Source organism: Trachemys scripta, chromosome 16 (assembly GCF_013100865.1).
Source record: "Trachemys scripta elegans isolate TJP31775 chromosome 16, CAS_Tse_1.0, whole genome shotgun sequence".
NCBI lineage: Eukaryota > Metazoa > Chordata > Testudines > Emydidae > Trachemys > Trachemys scripta.
The window spans coordinates 5,122,761-5,134,846 of NC_048313.1; the positions used below are offsets into that span (position 1 = coordinate 5,122,761).

At 56.5% G+C, this 12,086-nt stretch overlaps 1 protein-coding gene across 1 annotated transcript in view; it reads left to right on the top strand.

The window, feature by feature from the left end:
* Positions 1-12,086, top strand: part of PRKD2 (protein kinase D2) — a 30,087-nt gene extending 18,001 nt beyond the window's left edge. The window contains exons 9-18 of the mRNA XM_034792891.1: positions 3,692-3,769; positions 4,828-5,098; positions 5,766-5,818; positions 6,957-7,029; positions 7,447-7,553; positions 7,940-8,101; positions 8,619-8,717; positions 9,148-9,415; positions 9,869-9,954; positions 10,736-12,086. Coding sequence (XP_034648782.1) covers positions 3,692-3,769; positions 4,828-5,098; positions 5,766-5,818; positions 6,957-7,029; positions 7,447-7,553; positions 7,940-8,101; positions 8,619-8,717; positions 9,148-9,415; positions 9,869-9,954; positions 10,736-10,957 — 1,419 coding nt within the window. The 3' untranslated portion in view covers positions 10,958-12,086. The remainder of the gene's footprint in view (positions 1-3,691; positions 3,770-4,827; positions 5,099-5,765; positions 5,819-6,956; positions 7,030-7,446; positions 7,554-7,939; positions 8,102-8,618; positions 8,718-9,147; positions 9,416-9,868; positions 9,955-10,735) is intronic.

The window sequence follows — 12,086 nt, forward strand, 5'->3', positions numbered from 1 at the left end:
CAAGACTATTGACTTTAAATTGACTCAGGAGTTGACGTCACAGTCATCTCAGAAGGGACTTACAATCACCTTTGACTTCTCCCAGAGCCGAAGTCACCTGATGCAGCTCTGAACTGCAGGGCCAGTTCACCACAGAAACAACTTACAGAGACAAGAACTTTGTGTTCAGAGTGAGATCAAAGGATCAAAGACCCAGCCGCAGCGTGGCAGCCCTGATGTCCCAATTTTATAGGGACAGTCCTGATATTTGGGGATTTTTCTTATACAGGTGCCTATTACCCCCCCCCACCTTCTGTCCCGATTTTTCACACTTGCTATCTGGTCACTCTAGCTATGATGGGCCTAGCGAGGAGGGTGGAAGAACTCGACGGAGGATTTGATGATATTGGGCTTTTGAAAGGAGATCCAGTATAAATCACTGTAAGAGACAATGCTGAACCATACTGTGTACCAACATCTCTACCAGACAGACCATGGAAGAGATTAGCAGCAGACTTATGTAAATTCAGAGGATAACATTTTGTGGTTGTTGTGGGCTGTTTTTCCAGGTATATAGAGATAACATCCTTGAAAGACATAACATGTCGCAGTGTTATCGAGAAACTGATGTGCCTGTTCGTTCCCTTCTCATTCAAAACAACCACCGATGGACAACAAACCACAAAGCGCCGCAGCAGAATTTAAATTTTTCGCACGAAATATGATTTTGATCATATTCCCAGCAGCCCACATTACCCACAAGCGATGGAGAGGCTGAGAAAGCTGGGCAGACAGCCAAGGAAATCCTACTGCAGGACGATCCATTCCTTGCTCTTCTGAGTTACAGATCAACACCAACAGCAACTACTGGATCCAATCCGGCGCAACTCCAGATGGGAAGACAACCCAGAGCTACTGTTCCAACTTTGGAAAATAGCCCATCTCCAAATTGCCCCGTCGTGAAGAGAATAGCCAAATCTCATAAGAAGGCTAAAAGAGCTAATGAATACTTTTATGACAAAAACAATGAGGAGTCCTTGTGGCACCTTAGAGACTAACAAATGTATTTGGTCATAAGCTTTTCTGGGCTAAAACCCACTTCATCAGATGCATGGAATGGAAAATACAGGAGCAGGTATAAATACGTGAAGGATGGGAGTTGCCTTTATCAAGTGTGAGGTCCGTTTAACGAGACAATTCACTTAACAGCAGGATACCAAGGGAGGAAAAATAACTTTTGAAGTGGTAATGAGAGTGGCCCATTTCAGACCGTTGACAAGAAGGTGTGAGTAGGGGAAATTAGTATTGGGGAAATTAGGTTTAGGTTTTGTAATGACCCAACCATTCCCAGTCTTTATTCAGGCCTAATCTGATGGTGTCCAGTTTGCAAATTAATTCCAGTTCTACAGTTTCACATTGGAGTCCGTTTTTGAAGGTTTTTTGTTGAGGAATTGCCACTTTTAGGTCTGTTATTGAGTGACCAGAGAGATTGAAGTGTTCTCCTACTGGTTTTTGCATGTTATGATTCTGGATGTCAGATTTGTGTCCATTTATTCTTTTGCGTAGAGACTGTCCGGTTTGGCCAATGTACATGGCAGAGGGGCATTGCTGGCACATGATGGCATATATCACATTGGTAGATGTGCAGGTGAAGGAGCCCCTGATGGTGTGGCTGATGTGATTAGGTCCTATGATGGTGTCCCTTGAATAGATATGTGGACAGAGTTGGCACCTGGGGTTTGTTGCAGGGTTTGGTTCCTGGGTTGGTGTTTTTGTTGTGTGGTGTGTAGTTGCTGGTGAGTATTTGCTTCAGGTTGGGAGGCTGTCTGTAAGTGAGGACTGGCCTGTCTCCCAAGGTCTGTGAGAATGAGGGATTATCCTTCAGGATAGGTTATAGATCCTTGATGATGCGCTGGAGAGGTTTTAGTTAGGGGCTGTGATGATGGCTAGTGGCGTTCTGTTACTTTCTTTGTTGGACCTGTCTTGTAGTAGGTGACTTCTAGGTTCCCTTCTGGCTCTGTCAATCTGTTTCTTCACTTCACCAGGTGGGTATTGTAGTTTTAAGCACGCTTGATAGAGATCCTGTAGGTGTTTGTCTCTATCTGAGGGACCGGAGCAAATGCGGTTGTATCTTAGATCTTGGCTGTAGACAAAGCTGGAGGCATGTAGGTACGTATAGCGGTCAGTTGGTTTCCGGTATAGGGTGGTGTTTATGTGACCATCGCTTATTTGCACAGTAGTGTCCAGGAAGTGGATCTCTTGTGTGGACTGGTCCAGGCTGAGGTTGATGGTGGGGTGGAAATTGTTGAAATCTTGGTGGAATTCCTCAAGGGCTTCTTTTCCATGGGTCCAGATGATGAAGATGTCATCAATGTAGCGCAAGTAGAGTAGGGGCGTGAGGGGACGAGAGCTGAGGAAGCGTTGTTCTAAGTCAGCCATAAAAATGTTGGCATACTGAGGGGCCATGCGGGTACTCATAGCAGTGCCGCTGACTTGAAGGTATAAATTGTCCCCAAATCTGAAATAGTTGTGGGTGACGACAAAGTTCCGCCACCAGGTTTGTTGTGATGGTATCCGGGATGCTATTCCTAATGGCTTGTAGTCCATCATTGTGTGGAACGTTCATGTAGAGAACTTCTACATCCATAGTGGCTAGGATGGTGTTTTTTGGAAAATCGCCAAAGGATTGTAGTTTCCTCAGGAACTACATTGCCAACATTTTTATGGCTGACTTAGAACAATGCTTCCTCTGCTCTCGTCCCCTTGTGCTACATTACCACTTCAAAAGTTATTTTCCTCCCTTGGTATCCTGCTGTTAAGTGAACTGTCTCCTTAACTGACCTCACACTTGGTAAAGGCAACTCCCATCCTTTCATGAATTTATACCTGCTCCTGTATTTTCCACTCCATGTATCTGATGAAGTGGGTTCTAGCCCACGAAAGCTTATCCCCAAATAAATTTGTTAGTCTCTAAGGCGCCGCAAGGACTCCTCGTTGTTTTTGCTGATACAGACTAACACGGCTGCTACTCTGAAACTTTTATAACAGACGTCACTCAGTTAGAGACCTGCCCGCTCTAGAACCTGGTGTCCGTGTTCATGTCCAGTTGGGTAGAGAAGAAGGATGGACATCTCCAGCTGCCACAAAGAAAAAGAATTCAGTGCTCAGGTCATACGTGATCGACACTGACAGTGGAGACGTCAGCAGACACCGACAACACCGATAGTTTGTTCCTCAGCAAGAGCAAACTCTGCGGATGGCGGCTGCAGGACAAGACAACGACTCCCCAAGGTTTCCAAATCGACCACGGTCCGTCCTTGCAACTGCTGGCCAGCCAGATGGCCGAGTCGTTCCGCGTTTAGGTCGTGTAACTAGAAAACCAGCAGGAGTCAGAGAGACGTGACAAACTGAGCCGCCGTGAACGGCACAGACAGCGTGACGGTGCAAATAGTTCACGTGGTCGGAAGGGAGATGGAATGGGATGTTAAACCATATTAGACTGTTGAGCCACTAGTTGTGTGTAACGTACTTTAGTTAAGCGACTCTTGGCTGGTTCAGGACCATGATGCCAGCCAGGGGTAGAGATGGACTGAGGGAGACCCCTCCCCCCCCCGAGCTGGGCTGTGACCATCTGCCTAGGGCTGAGCCGCCAGCCCCACGCAGTGATAGACACCCCCGTGGGAACTAAGTTTGTTTCTTTCCCCCCCCCCAGAGGAAGCGTCATTACTGGCGGCTGGACTGCAAGTGCATCACGCTCTTCCAGAACAACACCTCCAGCCGCTATTACAAGGTAAGCGCCCTTTGCCCTGGCCCGGGGCTTGGCCTCCGCGGGACCTGCCTGGTATGGGAGTCACAGGGGAAGAGCAACCTGTCAGAGCCCACCTAGCCCGTCCCCCAGCCCCGCGGGGTGCAGGAATTGTTCCTGATGGTCCGTTTCCCCAGCAGAGATGGAGATGCCCCTCAGGGCCCACCAAGCCCATCTCCACCCAAGGCAGAGTCATCCCCGACTGTCTGTTCCTCCTAGGGAGGTGGGGGAATTGTCCCTGACAGACTGTATCCCAGGGTTCGTAGGTTTCAGTGTCCCCAGCCCTTCCCTTGGGGAGATGTTTCCCCAGCCTGGCTGATCAGGTTCTCCGGCTCCTCCATTGAGTTTCACGCTGTAACTCCTGGCTGTGTGTGTGAGTGAGTGTGTTTGTGTGTGTGTGTTGTCACCACACCCTTTGTGTCAGCGGCCCCACACTGATGACTCAGGCTGCTCAAAAATCTTTGGACAAAAAAAGTCCTTTTTTCCGTCAAAAGACATTTTTGGCACCAAAAAAGGGAAAAAGTTTTTAATTGTTGAGGATTTTTTTTTTTTAATGGAAATTCTCAGCAAAAAGGCACCCGCTTTTTTTTTTGTATGTTGAAGTGATGTCGAATTCCCACCGTCTCTTGAGTTCCACTGCCCCTTCGTTTTCTTCCCCTTGGAAAAAGTTGGTGGGACGTGAAAGTGTGTGTTGGGGGGGGAGAGGAGGGGAGAGATTCCACTCTTTTCCTCCTTTCCACTTGAAAAGTTTTGAGGGGAAATATTTTCAAATGTCTGAATTTCTGTCAGTTTTTTAAAACATTTTACAAAAATATTTCCTTTATTTTCCACTGGGGGGCGGGGGGCGGAAAAAAGAAAGAACTCCTTTTTTTTTTTTTTTTTTAACAAAAAACCGGTGTGTGTTTGAGAAAATGAGGGAAATAAATGGGTGGGGGGGGGGGGGACCCTGAACATTTGGAGGGAAATCAAAGGGCCCAGAAGCCAGACTGGGCCAAGCTACTCTGCATTTTGTCCCTGAGCTTGCGGGTGGGTTCCCGTTGCAGGAAATCCCGCTGTCTGAGATCCTGGCGGTGGAGCCGGCCCAGACCTTCGCTCTGGTGCCGCCGGGCGGCAACCCGCACTGCTTCGAGATCGTCACGGCCAACGCCACCTACTATGTCGGGGAGAACTGCGCCCCCGCCCCGTCCACCGCCAGCCAGCAGCACAGCGGGGTCGGGCTGGAAGTGGCCATGGCCTGGGAGAGCGCCATCCGCCAGGCCCTCATGCCCGTCATTCTGCAAGACGCTCCCAATCCTCAGGGACAGGCCCCCCAGAGTGAGTGAGAGCCCCGAGGCCTGGGCTGAGCTCCAGGGCAGTGGGGAGAGCGGGCCCCTACCCCGCTCCCTGCAGCACAGCGCCCCCTAGCACCGTGTTGGGTCACTGGGGCCAGCACTGACTGCGAGGGGAGAGCGCCCCCTACTGAGCCCATACCCCACTCCCTGCAGCACAGCGCCCCCTAGTGCCACACTGGGACATCGGGGTCCTAAAGAGCATCACCTATCGGGTCACCATCACTGCTCCCTGCAGTGCTCTGGGTGTCTCCCATCCCAATACAGGCTGGTCCCTGTTTGGATCGTCTGGGAGCCCAGCCCGAAGCACCAGCATCCTGTCAGACCCTTCTGGGCCTAGCCAGGCAGTGTCTCAAGTGTGGGAGGTGATTGCCCTGCAGGGGGCGATGCCAATCTCACCTGGGGAACACTGAGCCGGACCTGGGGATGGAGCTTGGCGTCCGCGTGGCTGGGAGGAGCTCAGTCCTCAGATGCTGCAGTTCCCTGGGGATCAGGGTTAAGGGCTGGTAGGGAGTGGGGACTTGACACGCCGTTCCCCATGTAGGATTTCATGCCCTGGACACAGTATTCGGGGGTGGGGGGGAATCCGGATTGGCTCAGGCCAGGCCTGTCTGGTGCCAGCTCCTAATCAAAGGCCCCTTTTCCCTTCCCAGGGCAGGCATCGCTCAGGATCTCCGTGTCCAACAGCCAGATCCAGGAGAATGTGGTGAGTAGAGGCCACGCCCCCTCCCTTTCTGCCACGCCCCCTCCCTTTCTGCCACGCCCCCTCTCTGTGTATGTCCAGACCCAGGAGAATGTGGTGAGTAGGGATTCCCCCCACCCCATGGCTCTCTGTCTGTATATAAAGAGTGGAAACATGAACCAGCGGCTAAGGAGGAGGACAAATGAATAGCATGTAGGGAGAAAACCAGAAAGGCTAAGGCACAAAATGAGCTACATTTACCAAGCAACATAAAAGGCAATAAGAAGAGGTTGAATGATTACTTCAGGAGCAAGAGAAAGGTGAAGGAAAGTGGAGGTCCTCTCCTTAGCTGGGAAGGAGAACTAATACCAGGTGACCTCAGGAAGGCGGAGGCATTTATGCCTCTTCTGCCTCAGTGGCCTCTGAAAAGGTTAATTTGTGACCAGATACGTAACACAATTAATGGTAACAACAAAAGGGAAGAAGTGCAAGCCAAAACAGGGGAAAAAACAGGTTAAATAAGATCGATATATTCGAGTCGTCAGATGACATTCACCTGAGGGTACTTAAGTTGCTAGCTGAAGCAAAAATCTCAGAACTGTTGACAATTATCTTGGAGAACTCCTGGAGCACGTCAAAGGCTTTGTGAAAGTCCAAGTACACTATATCCACCCAATCAGTCTTGTCCACATGCGTGTTGACCCCTTCAAAAAATTCTAATAGATTGGTGAGGCGTGATTTCCCTTTGCAAAAGCCGTGTTGACTTTTCCCCAACATATCGTGTTCATCTATGTGTCTGATAATTCTGTTCTTTACTATAGTTTCAACCAATTTGTCTTAACTGGCCTGTAATTGCCTCTGCAACCTTCTTAAAAACTCGGTGTCACATTAGCTCTCTGCCAATTGTCTGGTTCAGAAGCTGATCTAAGCGATAGGTTACCTACCATAGTTAGTAGTTCTGCAATTTCATATTTCAGTCCCTTCAAAACTCTTGGTCCTGGTGACTTATTACTGTTTAATGTATCAGTTTGTTCTGAAACCAAATCTATCAACACCTCAATCTGGGACCCCGCCTGTCTCTATGCCCCGCCCCTACATGTGATAGACACCCTCCCTCCCACCCGGATGGGCCGACATGACCCTTTTTCTTGTGCCGTTGCAGGACATAGCCACAGTTTACCAGATCTTCCCAGACGAGGTCCTGGGCTCAGGGCAGTTTGGAGTTGTCTATGGAGGTGGGTTCAGGGGAAGGATGGGATGCAGGGCCTGCCACCTCTGGGGTGGGGTGCGGTGGGTGTTTGTACAGGGATCACTCACCCAGCAGTGCACTGAGATGCAGCTGCCTCTGGGGTGGAGCACGGGTGGGGGCTGTTTAATGGCTGCACAGGAATGTTGCAGACCAGTTTGGAAAGGAAATGGAAGAAGACTCCCGTGTCCAACCCTATTTTGGGTAGGGGAGATTAGCTGGCTTGGGGGGTGGGGAATGGGACATGGAGCCTGTCACCTTTAGGGGGCGCTGGGTCCAATCTACCCCCAGGGTGGGGGACTGGCAGGGTCAGGGGGTGGGCAATGGGACACGGGGCCTCTCCCCTCCAGGGGGTGCCGGCTCCCCTGGGACGAGGACCCTAATGCCTCTGTTCTGCCCCCACCAGGGAAGCACCGTAAGTCGGGCCGGGACGTGGCAGTGAAGGTGATCGACAAGCTGCGTTTCCCCACGAAGCAGGAAAGCCAGCTTCGCAACGAGGTGGCCATCCTGCAGGTGAGGGGGGACGGACGGACAGACAGCGATGGCGCCCGGCTCCTCGCTCCCCCGCCCTGGAGAGAGCACACCTCCCATGGGGCCCGCCTCGGGTGTCCTGGGGCTTGACTGGCTTAGGGGCAATTCTGAGAGCTGGCCCCGAGGTTGCTGCTCGCTGCAGTGAGTTGCACAGGTCTCGGCCCAGGTCCCAGCAGGGCAGGGAGACATGGGTTGAGCCGGCCGCTCTGGGGGAGGCTGTGCCGGGGGAGGCAGCACATGGGGCTGGGGTTTGCCTGGAGCTGGGTGGCTCATGGGGGTCACCAGCTCCAAGGGGGGGCGGGGCTGGCAGACGGGTGGATTCCCTGCCCCCAGCCCCCGCTTTTATCCCTCCTCTCCCCGGCTCCCAGAGCCTCCGGCACGCAGGCATAGTGAACCTGGAGTGCATGTTCGAGACGCCCGAGAAGGTGTTTGTGGTGATGGAGAAGCTGCACGGGGACATGCTGGAGATGATCCTGTCCTCGGAGAAGGGCCGGCTGCCCGAGAGGCTCACCAAATTCCTCATCACCCAGGTGAGACCCGCCCCCCCCTCACACAAGCTGCCCCAGCACCGCGGTTTGTCCCTGGGACCACTGGGTGGGGAGTTCACCAGGATGGGCCAGGGGCATGCGGCTGTCTGTTCTGCTGGAGGGGACCGGCCCTGCCCTGTGCGTCTGTCTGTCTGGAGGGGACCGTCCCTGAGCTTTGTGTCCGTCTGTTTGGAGGGGACCGGTCCTGATCTGTGTGTCCGTCTGTCTGGAGGGGCTGAGCTCTGCTCGGGGCGTGTCCCTGCTGTCTCTGGGGTGGCCCAACGCAGCCTGGTCCCTCAGCTCCTCCCTGGGGTGGGCCACAGGGGGAACAGGCAGCGCCCCCTCCCTCCCCTCCAGCTGGTGGGATCAGGCCTCCGCCCCCCAGGCTGCTCTCTCACCCCTATGCCCCCGCCAGCCCCTGGGGGGCGCCCCCTGCTGGGCGGATGGGGGGAAGGGCCCCGTAAGCTCTTGGGGCAGCCCTGGCCCCACGCGTGATGTCTGACCTGCCCCGTCCCGGCAGATCCTGGTGGCCCTGCGGCACCTGCACTTCAAGAACATCGTCCACTGTGACCTGAAACCGGAGAACGTGCTTCTGGCCTCCGCCGAGCCCTTCCCCCAGGTGAGACCCCGCCCCCCGTTGGACTGCCCCTCACCCCTCCATGTGACCCCCTCCCCCACGTGAGATCCGACCTCCCCCAGGTTGGACTGCCCTCCCCCACTCCCCAGGGACCCCTCTCCCCAGGTACGACTGTGCCACCACTCTGCACAGGGATCCCTTCCCCCAGATGAGACCCCCCCAGGTGAGTGGCAGGACTCCACAGGGACCCCCTGCCCCTAGTTGAGACTCCTTCCGCCACCGCCCTCCCGCCACCACTTCCCACTCCCTCTTCCCCTCTGCTGTTTGTGACACCCCCATCTCCCACTGTGGAGACCCCTCATCCCCCACAACTCCTGGGGCATTGGGGAGAGAGCCCCCCACCCCGCTCACTGGGGCATCGGGGCCAGGGGGAGAGCACCCCCTGCTGAGACCCCTCCCCCGGCTCCCCCAGGTGAAGCTGTGTGACTTCGGTTTTGCCCGTATCATCGGCGAGAAGTCGTTCCGGCGCTCGGTGGTGGGCACCCCGGCCTACCTGGCCCCTGAGGTGCTGCTAAACCAGGGCTACAACCGCTCGTTGGACATGTGGTCCGTGGGCGTCATCATGTATGTCAGCCTGAGCGGCACCTTCCCCTTCAACGAGGACGAGGACATCAACGACCAGATCCAGAACGCCGCCTTCATGTACCCGCCCCATCCCTGGCGCCAGATTTCGGCCGGAGGTACCTGCCCGGGGGGAAGGGGGGATCTCGGCCGGAGGGACCTGCCCCTAGTGGGAGAGGGGGAGGGGGGATCTCGGCCGGAGGGACCTGCCACCAGAGGGGGAGGGGGATCTTGGCCAGAGGGACCTGCCCTGGGAGGTTGAGGGGGGATCTCGCTGGAGGGACCTGCCCCAGTGTGTGTTCTGGTTGGGAGGGGGTTGTCTGTTACCTCCTAGTGGCAGGACCCAGCCACTCTAATGGCAGTGTGGGGGGAGCTCAGACTGCCTGCGAGGGGGCAACACCCCCAACTGACACCCCCATCCCTGCAGCACAGCACCCCCAGCGGGAAGGCCTATGTTGCTGGGGCACCATACCCGCTATCCCCACACCCCGTGGCTTTCCCCAGGGCAGACTTGGGCCCTTCCCGCCCCCGCAGGCGGCCCCATGACTCCCCTGCGCTCTCTCCTCCTCCAGCCATCGACCTGATCAATAACCTGCTCCAGGTGAAGATGAGGAAGCGCTACAGTGTGGACAAGTCCCTGAGTCACCCCTGGCTCCAGGTATGTAGGGGTGGCCCAGCCGTGGCCTGACAGCCTCCGCCCAGACCCGGCAGTGTCCCCCAGCCCTGCCCAGGTCCAGAGCCGTCACCTAAGGGAATGCTCAGGAGGACTGTCGTTATCGCTATGGAGAGGTGGGGAAACTGAGGCACGGCGAGGGGCTGGGACTTGCCCAAAACTTGCCCAAGAATCCTATCTCCCAGCCCCCCTGCTCTAACCACTAGACCCCACTGCCCTCTTACACAGCTCACAAGCCTACTGCCGTTGCCCCTGTGCCCAGTATGGTCCTGCAGCCGCTGCCCTCGGTTGCAGCAGCAGAAGGGATGATGGAGCCAGCTGGAGGTAGCGGTTCTCGTGCTTTCCAGCAGGGGGCAGCACTGACACACACTCCAGACGACCTGTTGCAGGGTGATTTTGGTGCTGTCCCATAGGGGTCACCCGACACACACCAGCTGGCCCAGTGCAGGGCAGTTCTGGCATTGTCCACCGGGGGGCAGCACTGACACATCCCAGCTGGCCCAGTGCAGGGCAGTTCTGGTGTTATCCACCGGGGGGCAGCACTGACAATCCCAGCTGGCCCAGTGCAGGTCAGTTCTGGTATTGTCCACCAGGGGGCAGCACTGACACATCCCAGCTGGCCCAGTGCAGGGCAGTTCTGGTGTTGTCCACCGGGGGGCGGTACTGACACATGCCAGCCAGCCCAGTGCAAGGCGGTTCTGATGTTGTCCAGCAGGGGGCAGCAGTGATGCACTTGGTCCCTGTTAACCCCTTGCTGCCCCTGCAGGATTACCAGACGTGGCTGGACCTACGGGAGCTAGAGACCAAGATGGCCGAGCGCTACATCACCCACGAGAGCGACGACGCCCGGTGGGAGCAGTTCGCCGCCGACCACACCCTGCCCTACCCCGCCCACCTGCGGGCCCCCCGGGGGCCGCCCCCCGAGGAGGAAGAGGAGGAGGGGGAGGGGGAGCTGCAGGGGCTGACAGAGAGGGTCAGCATTCTGTGAACCTGGCCCCCCACCCCGTGGCAGAGAGAAGACCCCTCCCCCAGCTCTGGTGGAGGGGGCGGGACAAGACGGACCCCTGGGGATGGGGTGAAGGACACCCCTGCCCCCGCTTTGTGCTGTGGGGACGTGGCTCTCCCTGCTGGCGCCAGAGCAGACAGGACGGCTCCCTTTTCCTGACTGGTGCACCCCCGCCCGCCTACCTGCACGCCTGCCCCTGCCCATGGGGGCCACTCTCAGGAGCCCCGAGCAGGCGCCCCTAGGGCTGAGGAGAGGCAGGTGGGGGCCCGGGGATGGGCTGGGGGCCCTAGGACGTGGCAAGGGCCCTAGGCAGGGCGTGACGCCTGGCACAGCTGCTGAGGTCGCTTGGCGCCCGTCTGGACGGCCCTCGGATCCCATGGCGCCCCGGCCAGTGCAAGAATGGAATAGAAGAGGACGGGGTGAGAGGCCCGGGGCCTCAGGGAGGGGGCCTGGCAGGTGAGCCCAGGCTCCTGGGGAAGTGGGTGAGGGCCTGGCGCTGTGATCGGGGGCTGAGGGCATGAGGGGGGGGTGGAGTCCCAGGCACATGTCAGGGGCCTGGGGGTGGCTGAGGGGTCCCAGCGATGTAGTTAGGGGAGTGGAGGGAGGGTGCAGGATGTACTAGGCTTCTGTGGTTATGAAGGACGGGGGGGGGGGGGGTCCCAAGGGCATGGGGTTGGTGTTAGGGGCCTAAGCTATGAGTGAAGGTTTTTGAGGGCATGGGGCCCCTCCCTGCACCCACTCTCCCTGGTCCTTGCTGGGGGCAAAAGGGGGTCTCCATTTTGGGGAGCACAGAGGGAGCTGAGCCCTCCCCCTCCTGTCTTCAGCGGGGTAGAGGGGAGAAGTGTCCCCCCGCACCCCAACCCCTGCTGGCTCCGTGCCGTCTTGGCCAGACCGAAGCCGCCCTAGGCCGAGCCCTGCTGGATCTTGACGCCCTGCTCCACATGTGGCCTGCATGGCCATGTGCCTCCTGGCCCGTGCACACGCGTGTTCACGGTGGGGCCAGGGGACGGGCGAGTAACTGACGAGGGCGATGGAGCTGGGGCTGATCTATGCCGCCCTGCAGTGGATGCTCGTACGGGGACGTGTGTGTATAAATAAATAGTGAACAGAA